The sequence below is a fragment of the Aedes aegypti genome, chromosome 2 (genome assembly GCF_002204515.2).
Source record: "Aedes aegypti strain LVP_AGWG chromosome 2, AaegL5.0 Primary Assembly, whole genome shotgun sequence".
Lineage (NCBI taxonomy): Eukaryota > Metazoa > Arthropoda > Insecta > Diptera > Culicidae > Aedes > Aedes aegypti.
The window spans coordinates 177,063,220-177,079,679 of NC_035108.1; the positions used below are offsets into that span (position 1 = coordinate 177,063,220).

A 16,460-nucleotide genomic window follows, 5' to 3' on the forward strand; every position below is an offset into this window, starting at 1 on the left:
AAACTTCGTCTTGCCATCAAGTAGGCTGTTGCAAAACGTCATGTAATCCCCCATACGAAATGACACCTGAGTCCACTCCCGTTTTCCCGATTATTCCGGAGACTTTCCCAAACTTTTTCCTTGTACGAACACGTCGCATCTCTTGTCGAGCGCAACAGTTAAAAATTTACGTCAATCTGTTGATTTGTCCTCAAGTTATTTCGTGACATACAAACACCACTCCGTTTTTATTTATATAGATGTTGCAATTTCTTTATCAGGGTACGTCCATAAATTACGTCAAGCAAAGTTTTGCCATATTCATCCTCCTCAATTTTCCTCTATATCACACTTTTTGTATGGATTTCGATTTTTATATGGCTAGTCACGTTTCCTTGTAACCCCTCCTTCCTCTTCTGTACGTGACGTAATTTATCAATTACCCCTAACCTGCAGTTTTTTTTTCAACTTGTTTACATTGTAATGGGTCGAAGAGCATGAAAATATATTTGATTAATCTCGAAAATAAACTTATAGAGCAACTAGATATGGACGACACACTTTCAAGAATTTTTTTGGATCCCCACCATAGACTTGAAATTTTTTGGTGAAATAAGGTATAAATTATGGGAATACGACTATGAATAACAAAAACGGATATGAATTCCAATTGTGAGATACCTTGGGCGTTAACGGGTTAATGGTTTAGGAAGGTTAAAAATTTCTGCAGGGATTTTTCTAGGAACACTTTCCAGAAGTCTTTCCAGAAGTTTATTGAGGACTTTTACAAAAAAAAAACCTCCCGGGATTTCAGTTTCGACTAGTTGACCCAGTCAACATTGTATTGCCACCCAGTAGGTCGTTTTATTATTCATAATTTTCTCCAAATCTCTATAGTATATATTTCTCCAATTCCTCCAGATATTACTCCAGAAAACCCATTTTATGATTCCACTAAAAGTTGTCATAGGGATTGTTTTTGGAAATCCTGCAGAGATTTTGCCGGGTATTCCTCCAGAAACTCCAGCAATAATTTCTCAATGGATTTTTACAGAAATTCAACCAGATATTCCTCCAGAATTTCTCCCAGAAGTTCCTCTAGGGATTCCTCAGTAAATCCCAAAGTGGTTTCTCAATATTTTTTCTTAAGGTTCATCTTGGAATTGCTCCTGGACTCCTTCCAAGTATTTCTCCAGGAATTTATCTACGGATTCATCGAAAAATTTCTTCATGGAAGAGTTCTTGGGATTATTATTGCTGGCTAAATTCCTAGAGGAATTCATGATTGTATCTATCGAAGAATTTATAGAGGAATTCTTGAAAAAATACCCGGTGGTATTTTTTGAGGCCCAGAAAAAATATCTATATAAGTTTCTAGGAAAATCCCAAGAGGATTCGTTAAAAAATTTGTGTGATTGTAAAAATCTCAATTACTTCCTCTCTCTAGGGGTTTTTCTGGAGAAAACTCTTGAGGAATCCCTTAAGGAGCTCGTGAGGTAATTACTTGTAGAATTTCAGGAGAAATTCCTGGTGGAATCCCTACAGAAATTTCAGCTAGAATCTCTGGAGCAATCCATTGAGAATCCCTAGAGAAATCTCCGGAATAATTCCTGCAGGATTGTTGAGAGGACTACTGTGGAATACACTGAATGCATCCTGGAAGGAATTTCTTGAGAAATATATGGAGTAATCCCAAAAAAAATTATCCTAGTGTAACCCCTGGAGGAATCCCTGGATAAATCCTTGGAGACATCTCTGCAAGAATTCCAGTAGATATTTTTCTAGAGGAATGCTTGGCGAAGTCTCTGGAAGACTTTCTGGAAAAATCTCTGAAGTAACATCATGAGGAATCGCTCGAAAAATACCTGGAAGAATCTCCGAAGAAATCCCTGGACCAATCCTGAAAGTTCATGGAGGAATTCTTGGAGCGAATCCTTGAGGAATCTTATTAAAAATATTACCGAAGAATTCTATTAAGATATTACTGGAAGTATTCCTGTTACAACTCTTCAACAAGCTCGTTGCAAAATCTCTAGAGGAATTCCTGTAGAATTTATTCGGGAGGAACACCAACTTTTCCATTACCAATCTGACCAGGACGGATTTCTTTCCTATTACACGTTGCTATGCAACGCACATACGACGAACCAACATATTTGAATGCACAAATATGTTCCTACAAAATGTTTGCTAGTAGTTCGTGCATGTATTACACAGTGTGCGCAAACATTCGTGCAACTTGCACAAATGTTCGTGCATTGCACGCACTGTGTAATCAAAGCTTAAGTGGTAATATAAACATTTGTAGAATTTTTGTTTCAATTGATGTCATTAACAGTTGGAAAATAAATACTCATCAGAAAACTTCCAGAGAGTAGCTTATCATTCTTGGTTCATATATTTAACAAATGTTTGAGGTTGTAATATTTTTCTGACAAATGGAAAAATCCAAAGGTTTTACCAATTATAAGTTAACCAAAAATCCTGCAGAAGCTTCTAGCTATCGCACAATCAGCTTACTTTCCTCATCAGTAAACTTTTCAAAAAAGGCCATTTTGAACAAAATGTTGGACCACATCAACGAATTTTTTTGTCAATGAACAGTTTGGATGTCAACATGGACATTCCAACTACATGTAACAAATTTGATTCGTTCCAACAAATCTAAAGGCTATAATACTGATCTTGCTCTTCTAAACATAGAAAAAGCATTCGACAGTGTTTGGCATGAAGGCTTGATTGTAAAATTAAAAAAAAAACTTTGATTTCCCAACATTCATTGTTAGAATAATTCAAAGTTATACGTCAAATCATACACTTCGATCCGGCTCTGAACATGGTACCCCATAAGGGACCTTGTCAACCCTAGCATGGCCCAACTGCCATGGGATCACGAGTGCGACTATTTATCACGGATAAAGAAACTGGTTTGGAGGGATTACCCTACAGTATGACAAGAGATAACAACAACAACGCAGTGAACTTTTCGAATCCGTTCGCAAGAAGTGTTTTATTAAGGTCATCTCCTACGATGACAGCAGTAGAAGAACCAGACGCAACAGTTGCAACAGTAGCATCAGGAGTAAATACAGTGAGCACAGTGTAGCAGCAACGACAGAAGACGCAGTACCACAGAATCCACGGTGCAGGGGGTTGAACTTAGTTCCACAAAAACCGAAGGTAATAGGGGCGAAGTGCCTTCAGGAACTGCACAATCACGTGGACAATAAGAATAACGTCCTTAAGGAATTGAAGTTCTTGATCGTACGGATACGAAAGGTGCTCTAATCGGCGGAAAAAGAGTACGATACGGTAGTGGTGAGAGCCAAAACAGCAGAGTACGCTCAATTCCCAATTCCCAATTACATTGTACTTGAAAACGACAGCGATGATTCGCATGCCGGTGACCGCTGTGAACAAAGTATTGGAGCTAGGCAAAATGTCGATTGGATGGTCAGAATGAGCATGAACATGATTGCCCGCCCGCAGTTGCTACTTTGTTATTGCAAGAATAGCTGTACTTACACAGGAAATCAACAGAAAATACTCAGGATCAGTAGCATCTTCAATTTGTAAGTACTGGTGCTCTCATTGTTATAACAAACAATAACGGCGACGGCTGCGTCCAAATGCTGGTCAATTTGAGAATGGAAGGGAAATATTGATGTGTTACTTGCTTTATAGAAGCCGAGGAGTCCTCTTCCACAAGAAAACACTAGGAGTTTGGATATGGGAAAGGATTCGTTATGGTAAACGATAAAGATTTAATTTTAAATAGATGGTCGAAATGCCGATTAAGAGTCGCTCCCCGACTGAACAAGCGAGCAGAAAAATGGAACAGCTGCAATACATGTTATGGGCAGATCCTCTATCCAAGAAGTGGTGGACAATTCAGGTAAAGGCTTCATCATCGCCAAAATCAACGGTGTTGATGTATGCAGTTGTTATGCACCTCCAAGGTGGACAGTGGATTAGTTCAGCCAGATGGTGGAACAGCTAACTGACAAGTTGATCGGATGGAAGCCGATACTCATTGCAGGAGACGTCAATGCCTGGGCTGTGATGTGGGGCTGCAGAGTGACCAACGCAAGGGGCTATACCCAGCAGCAAGCCTTAGCGAAGCTACATGTACAATTGTGCAATGAAGGATCCGTTAGCACATTTCGGAGAAACGGAAGGGAATCCCTCATTGACGTTACGTTTTGCAGTTCTGCACTGTTGGCGAATATGAACCAGAAAGTATGTGAAGGGTACACCCATAGCGACCATCTAGCGATTCGCTATCGTATCGGTCATTGGAACCCTACGCCAACAATAGGAATAATAATTAGCGAGGGGAAGTGAAAGACGAAAGCCTTTAACGAGGAACTATTCGTTGAGGCACTTCGGCAAGACGGCGGTAACGAGGATATCGACGCCACCGAGCTAACACAATGAAGGAGCGCTCAGAGAGAAGGGAGCGAAAGACGGTTTTTCGAGAATCTAGGGCTGCACTCAAACAAGAGATCAAGCTTATTAAATATAATTGCTACAAGAAGCTGTGCCTAGATGCAGACACCAATTCGCGTATCGAGTCGCTATGGCAAAGATAGAGAGTCCTTCGACACTAGCTGAGATGTGTCCAGACAGGCTGAAGTTGATTGTGGAGTATTTCTTTCCGAAGCACGATCCAATGTCTTGGCCACGGTGAAGACGCAGAAACAATCGCTGAAGAACGGCAAGTAGACGAGCTTGTAGAAGCGGCGAAGCGACTAAAATCGAAGAAAGCCCCTGGTGGTTCAGATGGAATACTGAACGTAGCGCTGAAAACTGCCATCCTGGCATATCCGGGCATCATGGATTCAGGAAGTTGCTGCAGAAGTGCCTTGACGAAGGTGACTTTCCTGAAATATGGAAGATATAGAAATTGGTACTGCTGCCTAAGCCACTGGTAGATCCAACCTCGTTTAGGCCCATTTTCCAGCTGGATACTTTCGGAAAATTCCTGAAAAGAATCATCCTTAACAGGCTGACGAAGTGTACGGAGATTGAGCGCGGGTTGAGGCAAATACAGTTTGGATTCCGCGAAGGCTTATCGACGGAAGACGCAATTCGTGTAGTACTCGAGTGTGCTGAAAATCGACGTCAGAAACGAGGAGGAGATCAATATTGCGCCGTAGTCACGATAGATGTGAAAAACGCATTCAACAGCGCCAGCTGGGAGGCCATCGCCGCAGCAATGCACAGAATGTATGTAGTTTCCCGACTATCTGTGCAAGATCCTGATGGGCTACTTCCAGAGCAGAATCGTGGTGTACGAAACAAAGTGGGCGTCCCTTAAGGTTCCATTCTTGGTCCAACTCTTTGGAACGGGATGTTCGATGGAGTCTTGACACTGCGGCTACCCAGGAAAGTGAAGATTGTTGGTTTTGCGGATGACGTGTCACTAACGTTTTGATGGGCGAGAGTCGGAAGAAGTGGAGATGTTAGTGATGTAAACAATTGACGCAATGGTAGGCTGGATGAGCAGAGTCAAACTGCAGATAGCTCACTACAAAATAGAGTTGCTGCTAGTCAGCAACTGCAAGGTGGTTCAGAAGATGGAGGTCAACGTCGGAAGGTATGTGATTGCAGCGAAGCGCGTGTTGAAGCACTTGGGAGCAATGATCGACGATCGGCTGAATTTTAGCAGCCACGTTGATTACGCATGCGAAAAGTCCGAAAAGATAATGAACGAGAATCATGACAAACATAGGCACTCCAAGCAGCAGAACGAGGCGTCTGCTAGCTAACGTCTCGTCACCCATAATGAGGTATGGAGTTCCTGCTTGGGGCAAGGCACTTGAAACAAAGCGGAACCGCGGAAAGCTGAACAGAGCGCTCTGGCTGATGGCAGCGCGAGGCGCGAGTGCATATAGAACGACATCGTCAGATGCTGTATGCGTTAGGAGGAGGATATCGAGTGCTACCAACGAAGAGACGTCAGAAACGTACGGAAGACGGCCAAAGTTGGATCTATACTGATGTGGCAGCACGAGTGGGACTGCGCGGAGAAAGTAAGATGGACCCACCGATTCATCCCAAACCTGTCGACGTGGATGAATAGGAAGCATGGAGAGGTGAACTACTACATGGCACAGTTCCTATCAGATCATTGATGTTTCAGAAAGTGTCTCCATAAATTCGGGCACGCAGAGTCGCCACACTGACCAGGCTGTCCTAACATCGTGCACAAAATGTGTCAACACGTAAGTACGTGGCACGCGGTGAACAAAACGATAACGCATATCACGTAGTCGCTGCAACAGAAATGGCGAGAAGACCAGAGGGCGTCGGGTCACAATCGGAGTAGGCTAGATCCTCCGTCTGGGACAATACCGAGTAGTTTGAGCGTATCGGTGATGGATAAACAGAGCACCTGCGAACCGGAAGCCTTCCTTCACTGGAATCGCAGGACTGGCCTCGGCACCTTACCGACCACCATCGAGTCAGAGTAGGCTAGATCCTCCGCCGGGGACTAGCTGAGTATATCGCGTAGTAACACCGACAAATGATCGTCGGGGCGCCTGTGAACCGGAAGTTTCCCTCCACCGGGATCGCAGGACCAACCTAGGCATATGCCCGGATCGCATCGGTTTGGATGATCTTCCATCGTTGGGGTAATCTTCGTCGGAGTAGGATAGATCCACCGTCGGGGACTATTCTGAGTAGTCCGTAGTGAGCCACCGACTGGAGTCGTCGGAGCGCCAGTGAACCGGAAGCCATCCTCCAACCGAAATCGCTGGGCCGACTTCAGCACTTTACCGGCCAACAACAGAATAAGAATAACGCGCAACGGAGCCGGTTTCGGGAGATATTCCTCCGTCAGGGAATTCTCCATCGAAGTAGGCTACACTCTCAAAAAAGCGTTCTGGAAAACGTGAACTGTCAAAAATACACCGTGAACTACCGTCTTGTTTACATGAACGTTCTCGAAACTAGGCATCGCGTTCATGTCTACATATGATCTAGTTCACGGTGTGTTTTTGCTTGTTGACGAGTTCACGACTGCTGTTCACGGATACGAGAACGGATTTTTTTTGTGGGCAGCTTCACTGTCGGGAAGTACGCCGAGTAGTATCGATCACGACGAATCGTCGGCTTTGGATCGTCGGGACGCTTGTGTACCGGAAGTCACCCTTCAACCAGAATCGCAAGACAGACCTCGGCATTCAACTGGTCCGCCCGAATAGCATGACGAGCAGCGCAGTAAAATCCAGAGAACCAACAAAGCATCTATCAGGTTAAGGACTCCGAGTGAAAATGTAATTGATGTTTCTAGAAATTAGCTAATTCGTTGGACGATTTCCCAATTACAAAAAAGGTTGTGTGACTAGTTGTATAAATAACTCTTTGCAATATCTTATCGTAAAATGTTGTACGCAACTCGTTGTGGAAATAGAGTCGCATATTTATTCAACGGGGCTTTCCGACTTGTTGCGTAAACTACTAATTTGCCCCACTTTTCTTCACGTTTCATACGGTTATAATGAGTTTTCATTTTTCATGGAATGAGCCAGAGATAGTCTCAACGAATATCATTATTAAAAACTCTATCACCTCCATCCTCTCTTCCACAGTATGTACGCTTATCATACGACACCCGGCCAGAGCTGCTGGTTCAGCTATTCACCCGCGAGTGGAATCTCGAGCTTCCCAAGCTGCTCATCACCGTCCAGGGAGGCAAGGCGAACTTCGAGCTGCAGCCGAAGCTGAAAAAGGTAAACTAACTGTTCCTTACAGCAACGTTCCACTATATACCTTTTCATGACATTTCTCCCATCGCTTCTCATTCTGCTCAACAGGTGCTAAGGAAGGGACTGCTCAAGGCAGCCAAAACAACCGGTGCTTGGATTTTCACCGGCGGAACCAATACAGGTGAGAGATTATTCTACCGTTCGTCCTTTTACTAGTTATCGACACTGCCATCGTGATCGAACGAGGGTAACGATGATGGTGCCAACGAAATAGAGCAACTTTTTCGCGCAACGATGGTATCTGGGTTCATCGAACAAGAGTGACTATGTGAAGGGATGTGCTCTCCTGTATCTCTTTTTGCCCACGTGTATGTTTCTCGTTCAGTGGTTAGCCTGAAGAGATTGGTAAACTCATTCAACTCATTCGATGTTAATTGAAAATCTTTGTACATATACATCTCAGCACATCTCCTCGTCGTGGAAGATGGATTACTTACCTGAGTAATGAAAAGTTGTCATGGGTTCCCAAAGTTTTATTTTTGTGAAAGTATGATAAAACGGGATGAACTATTTATCTCCAAAAGTTAGATAATAATAAATCGAGAAAATTTTCAACCATTAAAAACTCCTCAAATGGCTGGATTTGAATCCGCCATCTTCAGCATGGTTTTAGGACTTGTTTTTAATTATGAATCGTGGTTTTACGGCTAACCAGCCGAGTGGAAGCATAACAACTACTGAAAAGCTAAACATTACATATAATTTGCAATTGGATTAAATGGACAAATTGATGTGAAGTTTTGCGAAAAAGTTACACATCTTCTCAGTGAGAATCGAACTCACGACTCTCTGGTCTGTAGTTAGAACGCGTTTTTAGACCTTAAAACACCATAGTGGTAAAAGTGCATCAGTTTTATAACATAGACAATACATTCTAGAGCTCCTGAAGAAGGACCCAAACGGACCGAAACGTTGGACAAAATAAAAGAACTGTTTTTAATTATGTCAAGACTGATAAGCCAATCCAACATCGACAAGATCATTCAGTGGAAACACGAACAATAAATCAACACAGCAAGACCATGCTGAGGATTGTGGGTTCGAATCCCATCTCTCGGGGATCTTTACGGGTTGTGAATTTCTCGACTTCCCAGGGCATATGATATCTTTGTACTTGTCACGCGATTAAACTAACTCAAATATATAACAGGTGAGAAGTATGCTCTGTCTTAATTGGGGCGTAATTCCAGAAAGAAAAAGAAGAAGATTTTTGGCATGGTTGTGCTAAAGGAACGTTTACCGAAACGGATATTTGGACTCTTTTGTTTTCTATAAGGTAAACACATAAAGAAATCTAGTATACCCATCAACTTGGTAAGCAACTAGCCCAAGAGTTGAGAGCCTCCATCTCAATTAAACCAATGCATAGTTAGAAACTTGATCGTTGTGAATTTTCAGCATGGGTTAGTCGCCGCACTTGTACTCTTCGTTCAACCGTTGTTGGCTTGGTTATCATTGGCACTACACTGGAATAACTGCAGAAAATATGGAAGCCATGTTACCAATGCTTGCGAATGTAGGAAACTTCTGTCACCCACTTGATTACACGGCTCTTACGGGCAATCAGTGTGAACTTCGTTACATTAATTAGCCCGATTAAACAATTTAAAAAAAAAACTAGTGTCAGCGATATAAATATACCGATGCATTGTATCGTTGTTTACAGTTGAAAGGGGAAACTTTGCTGGAGAAAAATACTTGATGCATGAATTTCGATGGCATTCATTATTATTGATTTTATGGTATCGGTATGGTTATATTCCAATACGTATCTAGTTAGATACAGGGTTATCAAGTATCAGAAGGCCGGCTCCAGAGGCACGGTTACTGCCAATCGGGAGGTTTGAGCCATCGCCATATATCAGCCTATTTTATCTCTACCTAACTACACACTTCATTTTATTTGCCAAATCTCGGCATTTTTCAATGCCTCTTTTTTTGGGTAGTGTAAGGCAAGGTAAAAGTTCGATCATCCACATCAATATTTCCAGATACTGTCGAAAGGAAATATATATCAGACAATGAACCTGGCAACAAATTTGTCACATTTTTGAATATAATAGTTTCAATATTAATTTTCTAAAATGAACTTTTGCACCACAGGAGGGGCAAGAATTCGAGTCTAGTGTGGGGTAAAAGATCTCTGAATAGAGCATGAAATATAGATACTTTTGACAGGAATACTTTATTCCAGCTATAAACTTATATTTGCCGAAATATATACAATTATGTTTAAAAAAAATCTCAAAACAGGGTTAACTGTAATCTACCTTACAATAGCCGTTTTTTTGCAGTACTAGGGTAGTTGGGGAAATGTTTCGCTAAATTTAGCCTTTTCTTTCCCACGCCTTTGATCGACTATTTCTAATGCTTTTTAGTAAGAAGCTGCTTGAACCATCAATATTAGAAATGGGCTTAATCCTGGCTTGCAAATTCTTGATTTACATAAGTAATTTTGGTCGCAATAATCGATTAGCACAAATTTCGTAGTTTGCATAGATTTGTATTAAGGTACCGTGGGGGAAGTGTAGCAGTGGGGTAAGTGGATCATTCGACCGTAATAAGAATAAATACTTTAATATTCCGAATGTTTTTACACCTTTGCTTCATTTTAGGTTCTATTCTCACGTACACACTGATACTACTGCAAAACTGATATTACACGTGCACTAACACAAGCAAACTTGTTGACTGCAAAAATTAATTCATTTTAAAGTTGTTTTCTGTATCTCTGCCTAAAATCGAAAACTATTAGTTTTTTCAACACATGGTGAACATTTCAGTTTTAATTGTATGAATCACAATGAAAAAATGTAATTTTTGTAAATAAATACAGATATATTGGTCATGGTACACTTACCCGCACATTTTAATGGGATGGGGTAAGTGGATCAACTATTGTTATCAAATATTGGCAGACTACTTACGCGGATTTGAATAAGCTTTAGTGTCATCAAGTGTTGTTTTCCATTTACATTTTTCATTCTTAGCTTGAATTTGGCAAATTGACCTGAGAAAATTTCAATCAATCCACCTAAGAGTGTTGTACACTCTTTCTAGTACAAAAAAATGAAAATTTAAACAAGATTTTTCTTAGTTTTTCTAAGCTGAAATGCAAAAGAGCAAAACATAAAAATTCTCCACCTGAAAGCATATTTTCGTACGTTTTTTAACCATATCAATTGTTCTAGACAGATGATATAAATATTTCCATTAATAGAATAAAAAGATTTCAGTATGTTAAACAAAAGTATATGTAATTAATATTTTTAAACTACGAGTGTATTTCGAAAACATTGTTAGGAATAATCCTCAATTCTTTTGTATAACTCAGGTGTATAAAATAGATGAATTTTCTTTAAAATATTCTAGTTACAGTGTTTGTTTTGGTTCGAATAAGTGTAAACTAATGTACAAATATTTTCCATAATATTTTGATAAAATAAATATTTTTTTTTTATTTTAAAGCTATCAAAATATATAACATAGCACTTATAACAAGAATGACAGTAATATTATTCATACTATGCATAATAACATCACATTTATTTTGAGAATAGAGTTTTTTTTATAGGTGATCCACTTACCCCACCATGGTGGGGCAAGTGGATCATTTGGCGCAAATTTTCAAGTCCCTCATGCTCAATAGATAACAATCAGAAAAATCAAAATAATTGACGATTTGAAGTATAATAGTCCTTCATTTGTCATGCACAGAAAAAAGTTTGAATAACATTATTAACGTTAGCTGTACATAACAATGAAGTTGACTATTGATTTTTCTGTATCCACTTACCCCACGGTACCTTATATGTTTGTGATTTTGTCGCTGCACATCAGTGATATTTGTTAATTTCAATTTTCACTACGGAAAATATTAATGCTTCGTCTAATGCAGTGGAAAATTCCTTCTAGAATTCTTCCAAAGAACTCACGAGGAATATCCCTGGCGATTTATCAACGAATTTTTCAGGTATTCAGCCATGTGCATTCAAGAGATTTTTTTGAGAATTCCCACAGCAATTTCTTCATTTTCCTTACTTTTTCAGTACTTTCGCCAAGAACTCCTTTACCAGCTTTCACTGGGTCTCTCCTGGTATTCCCACGTAAAGTCATTCCCGGAATTAGTAGTTATTGTTCAACAGATTTTTCCTGAACTTTTTTAGGCTTTCTAATCTTGACAGAAAATTTCCCCAATAATTTCTATCAATTTCTATCCTAATTTTTTTTTGAAGTTTCCCACCAGATAATGTTCAAGAATTATTTTTTAAATTTGTCTCCAGGTAGGTCTTCTACGTACGAGTATACTTTATTCAAATTATTCAGAGACATCCCTCACAATTTTCACTTTGAGGTTCTTTCTAATGTTTCTCTCCAAAATCCTTAGAAATCTCTAGGAAGTTCTTCAATGATTGCTTCAAAAATCCGCAGGAAAGAATTTGACGGTTCCTTCCGTGTTCTTTCATGACTCTACCAAAATTTTAGTTTTTGAAATTTCTTCAAAAATACCCACCCGATTTTTTTTTAAATAAATCCAAATAAATCTAGCGGATTCGTTTAAATGTTCTTGAAAATAGGCTAAAAAGTGACAAGAAGCAAGTTTGTCATCATTTTTTCACCTCAGAACGCAAAACTGCAACGCTGCCAAGCGGTCTGAAGTAACAAAATGCTATCAAACCCGCACCTTGTCACTTTTATTCACAGAAGAGGGGATCGATGAAGAGAAATCGATTATGCGACTTACGCCCTTATTCGAGCACACGCTTGACATTCGTTTTACGTTTCTTTTGAATCCAATTGACGTCATCAGGCTTATTTTTTAGTCAATTGATACAAAAATGTCACTTTTTTAACCATGATCTTTAATAAACTTAAGCATATTAAAAAAGTATTTGCCAATAGTATTTTATTATTTACACCCGATTCTGTTTTTGCACGGATTTTTTTTACACGGCCGTGCAAAAAAAGTTTCCATACAAAATTTTTCACCAAAACCTTATTTTTGCATGAAACGTCGAGAATTGGTGTTACTTTTTTTGCACGGTTTTTGAAATTTTGAACTGAAAACTTTTTTTGCACGGTACGCATCCCCCGTGCAAAAACAGAATCGGGTGTATTCAGAAATTACCCTTCTTTCAAATCAAAGTTAATGCAAAGTTTTACATTGTGCTAGCAGAATAAATAAATGCACTGAAGATTTTGACTTATTTAGCACAAATTTACCCTTCTTTCAAACATTGGATGTTCTTTCGAAATATGATGTAACCATAGTTATAGGCATAACAACTGCTGATCTAAAATAAAAATAAATTCATCTTTCTTGTATACATAGGCTGTTCCTTGGAGCTATATTTTTTGTTTCCAACTGATATAAGGACAGCAAAGCAATCGATAATATTGATCTGCTCAAGCTATCAGCGAAAAGAGATATCGATTACTGCAGTTACTCCGATGGTTCTGATGTAATTTCGTTTTATTATGTTGCAATAATTTTTGGCGTCCAACCTTCTATTCTATTTCGTTGTTTTATCAACTCTTGCATGCCGTGCTGTTAGAATGATCATTACTTTGGAACATGTTAATATTTCCGCATAATGTTTTTTTTTAGTTTCGAGAAATGCTGAAAAAAATATTATTTCAATCACAAATTCTCCCTTCTTTCGATAATGTACGGTTCTTTTGATTTACACTTCCAAAATTAATATTGAATAGTTAAATATAGTTAAATAGCTTAAAGATACTCTTTGTTCTGAGATGAGGAAAAAATGTTATTCCGAAAAGACCTCCCACCAGAGCCGTTTTAATAAGTTATGCTCTCTAATGTAACAATTATTGTTGACATGGTTTGGCCAACCTCTGAACGAACACCACAACCAGATCACCATTTTTTTACGTATTAATGTTATAATAAAATATTATAAAAAATAGTTTTAGTTTTTAAATATATTATAGAGTAGTTTAATCACTCAACAAGCGATATTTTCCCACTATTGTACCAAATAAAAGAAAGTAACTACTCAATTTTTTTGTCAATAGCATGAGTCTAATAAATTGATTCAGAAGATTTTTCTTCACGTTAGAATCACGTGATTTTTTTTTAATATCGATTGTTATCTAAAAGGCTAAGAGGGCTGGCTTCCCTGGCCCCGCCTCCCTGTTCCTACGCCAATGAACGTCACAGAGAGTAGTGACATAATTAACTGACAAACTTGCTCGTTCTTGGTAAATGTTCTTCATACAATAAAACTTAATAATATCAGGTCTCACTATCATAACAACATATGATACAATTTTGTTTTAATGATTAACGGTGCTCATGAGCTGTTCCAATTATGCCTGAAATATAACAAAATTTGGTCGGAATTTGAGACAAAACGGTACATCTCTGATAGTGGGTATAAAAAGTTTAGCAAAGATTGCATTATTAACGAGCTTGCATACACGACGCGTAGGTGGTTAGTTTTCCCTCTCATGCTTGTTGGATGTATCAAAAATGGGTTCTCAAAATTATATAGCTCAGGGGTTGAATTCTGAAAAATTGAGAATATCTCTCACTTATCGCTCTCTGTAACAACCACGATCCTTTGCACATCATGAGAGTCTGTTTATCGTTGACTGCCACAGCTTTTATTATATCGGTGCACGATAAAACCCATCTAAACAAGCTCCAAACCTAGGAGACACTCTTGCAATAGGATGTTCGGTGATTGTTTTGCATGCCATTAAAGTAAAACACCTACCGCTAATGGTAAATAAGTGAAAAAAATGGATGTATTCATTGCTCTTTCTTTGGGGCTCTCCATCGCTGCAACGGTTTATCAAGCATGTGACAACTTGCAAAACATGGTGATAGGTCATTTGGCATAAAGTTGTTTGGCATAAAGTCGTTTGGCATAAAGTCGTTTGGCATAATGAGTCTGAAACCAAGAGTTTCTTAAGTTGATTTTAGGTTTTACGTTTCTATTGAATCTTTCTGATGACACCAGACTTGTTGTGGATTCAATTGTTACAAAATATCACTTTATTCAACAATCATATGCTCTTGAATAAACTTAAGCATATTAGGAAAGTTATTGTCAATAGTATTTTATTATTTATTCAGAAATTACACTTCTAACAAAATTGTTCTTTTAAGTTCCGCTAGTAGAATATATTATTGCACTGAAGATGTTGATATATTTAGCCAAATTTACTCTTCTTTTAAACATTCTATTTTTTTTTTTTTTTCTAAATATGATATAACCATAATTATAGGTATAAAAACTATTGATTTAAAATTTAAAAAAATATCACCTTCTTTTATACATAGGCTGTTCTTTGACAATATATTTTTAAGGTATTTTCTTGTATCCAACTGACAAAAGGGCGGTAATCGATAACATTGATCTGCTCAAGTTATCAACGAAAAGAGAAATCGATTACTGCAGTTACTTCGATGGGTTGTGCTACTTTTACCCGAATGTCGGTTCCCCGAGTGTCGTTACCCCGAACGCAAGTTCCCCGTATGCCAGTTCCCTGAATATCCCTTCTTCGAATAGCTCATTTCCCCGAAAAGTTTTGGCACTCATAATTGTCATAAATTTATACATTTCAGAGTGGTGAAAGAACTGGATAACTGATATGCATCCTTTTTTATTTAATTGGCGGTTCTTTCGAGTTTTACCGCCCTCAGCACTTTTGTCAACATGTGTATAGCCGAGAATGACAGAATACCTCCTTCTTTTGATTGCTTATCGTTCTTTCTCGTTTACCATCCATTTGATGACATCTAATATGTGAATTTTTGTACGTATAAGCATCGCAATAGGTGATTTATTTTTGTCCGGAAGGCTATTGATCCATCATTTACTGCAGCTCATAGAAACAATGATCTGAAAATAAGGATACTTTGCACAGTTTTTAAAACTTCTGGTCGTAATGCAATATTAATTTTAAAAATGTTAAATACATATTGTCATTTTTTATAAGTTAAGAGTATTATGAAGATAGCTTAATAACACAGCGTAACAAAAATGACATTTTTGCGTGTCTCAAGGATCAAATTATGTGTCTCTAGTAGATTTGGGGTTGCTGAATCTGGTGCCATTCTCAGAAATGTTCCAGCACGTCACAATTTTTAGCTACAGGTTGCCAAAGTTGTATAAAACACTGGTTTTATTAATGTTTACATGAAATTTAAAGTACAATTTATCAAACCTTTTTGTAATCTAATCCACCAAACATGCAAAATAGATCTTGAACTTTCATTTCAGACAGAATTGGAATGAAATTGCGCGATTAAATTTCGATTAAATCAATTTTTTCAACATGCTTGCAGTCTCCATACAAAATTGTTCGTTTCTTCTATATGGCAAAATTCAACAATTCTCTAAACTATCAAAAAATAACTTTTCCGTATCGAAAGTATTACAAACTTTAATGATAAGTATTGTTATACACATAAAGTTTGAATTCTGTGGCAAATTAAGCCAATAAATTACCTTACAAGCTGACAAACTTGCATGCAAGTTGGCTGAAATAGTCATTTTTTGCATTTTCAACAGGCGATATCTCAAAAACTAGACGTGCTATGATATTTCTGAAAACGGCAATGGATTCAGCAACCCTTAATTAAGTGAATAGCGGTATTTTGGTGCTGGAGACAAAAACGTGTTCCGCAGTGTAATAGACACAAATAAACACAAAAATGATAAGTTCTCTAATGAT

At 38.5% G+C, this 16,460-nt stretch overlaps 1 protein-coding gene across 19 annotated transcripts in view; it reads left to right on the forward strand.

Moving 5' to 3' along the window:
- LOC5577794 (transient receptor potential cation channel trpm) overlaps positions 1-16,460 on the forward strand; it is a 384,986-nt gene that overhangs the window by 306,954 nt on the left and 61,572 nt on the right. For all 19 annotated transcript variants that reach the window (XM_021843253.1, XM_021843248.1, XM_021843247.1 and 16 more), the window contains 2 exons: positions 7,578-7,718; positions 7,803-7,875. In XM_021843253.1, coding sequence (XP_021698945.1) covers positions 7,578-7,718; positions 7,803-7,875 — 214 coding nt within the window. The remainder of the gene's footprint in view (positions 1-7,577; positions 7,719-7,802; positions 7,876-16,460) is intronic.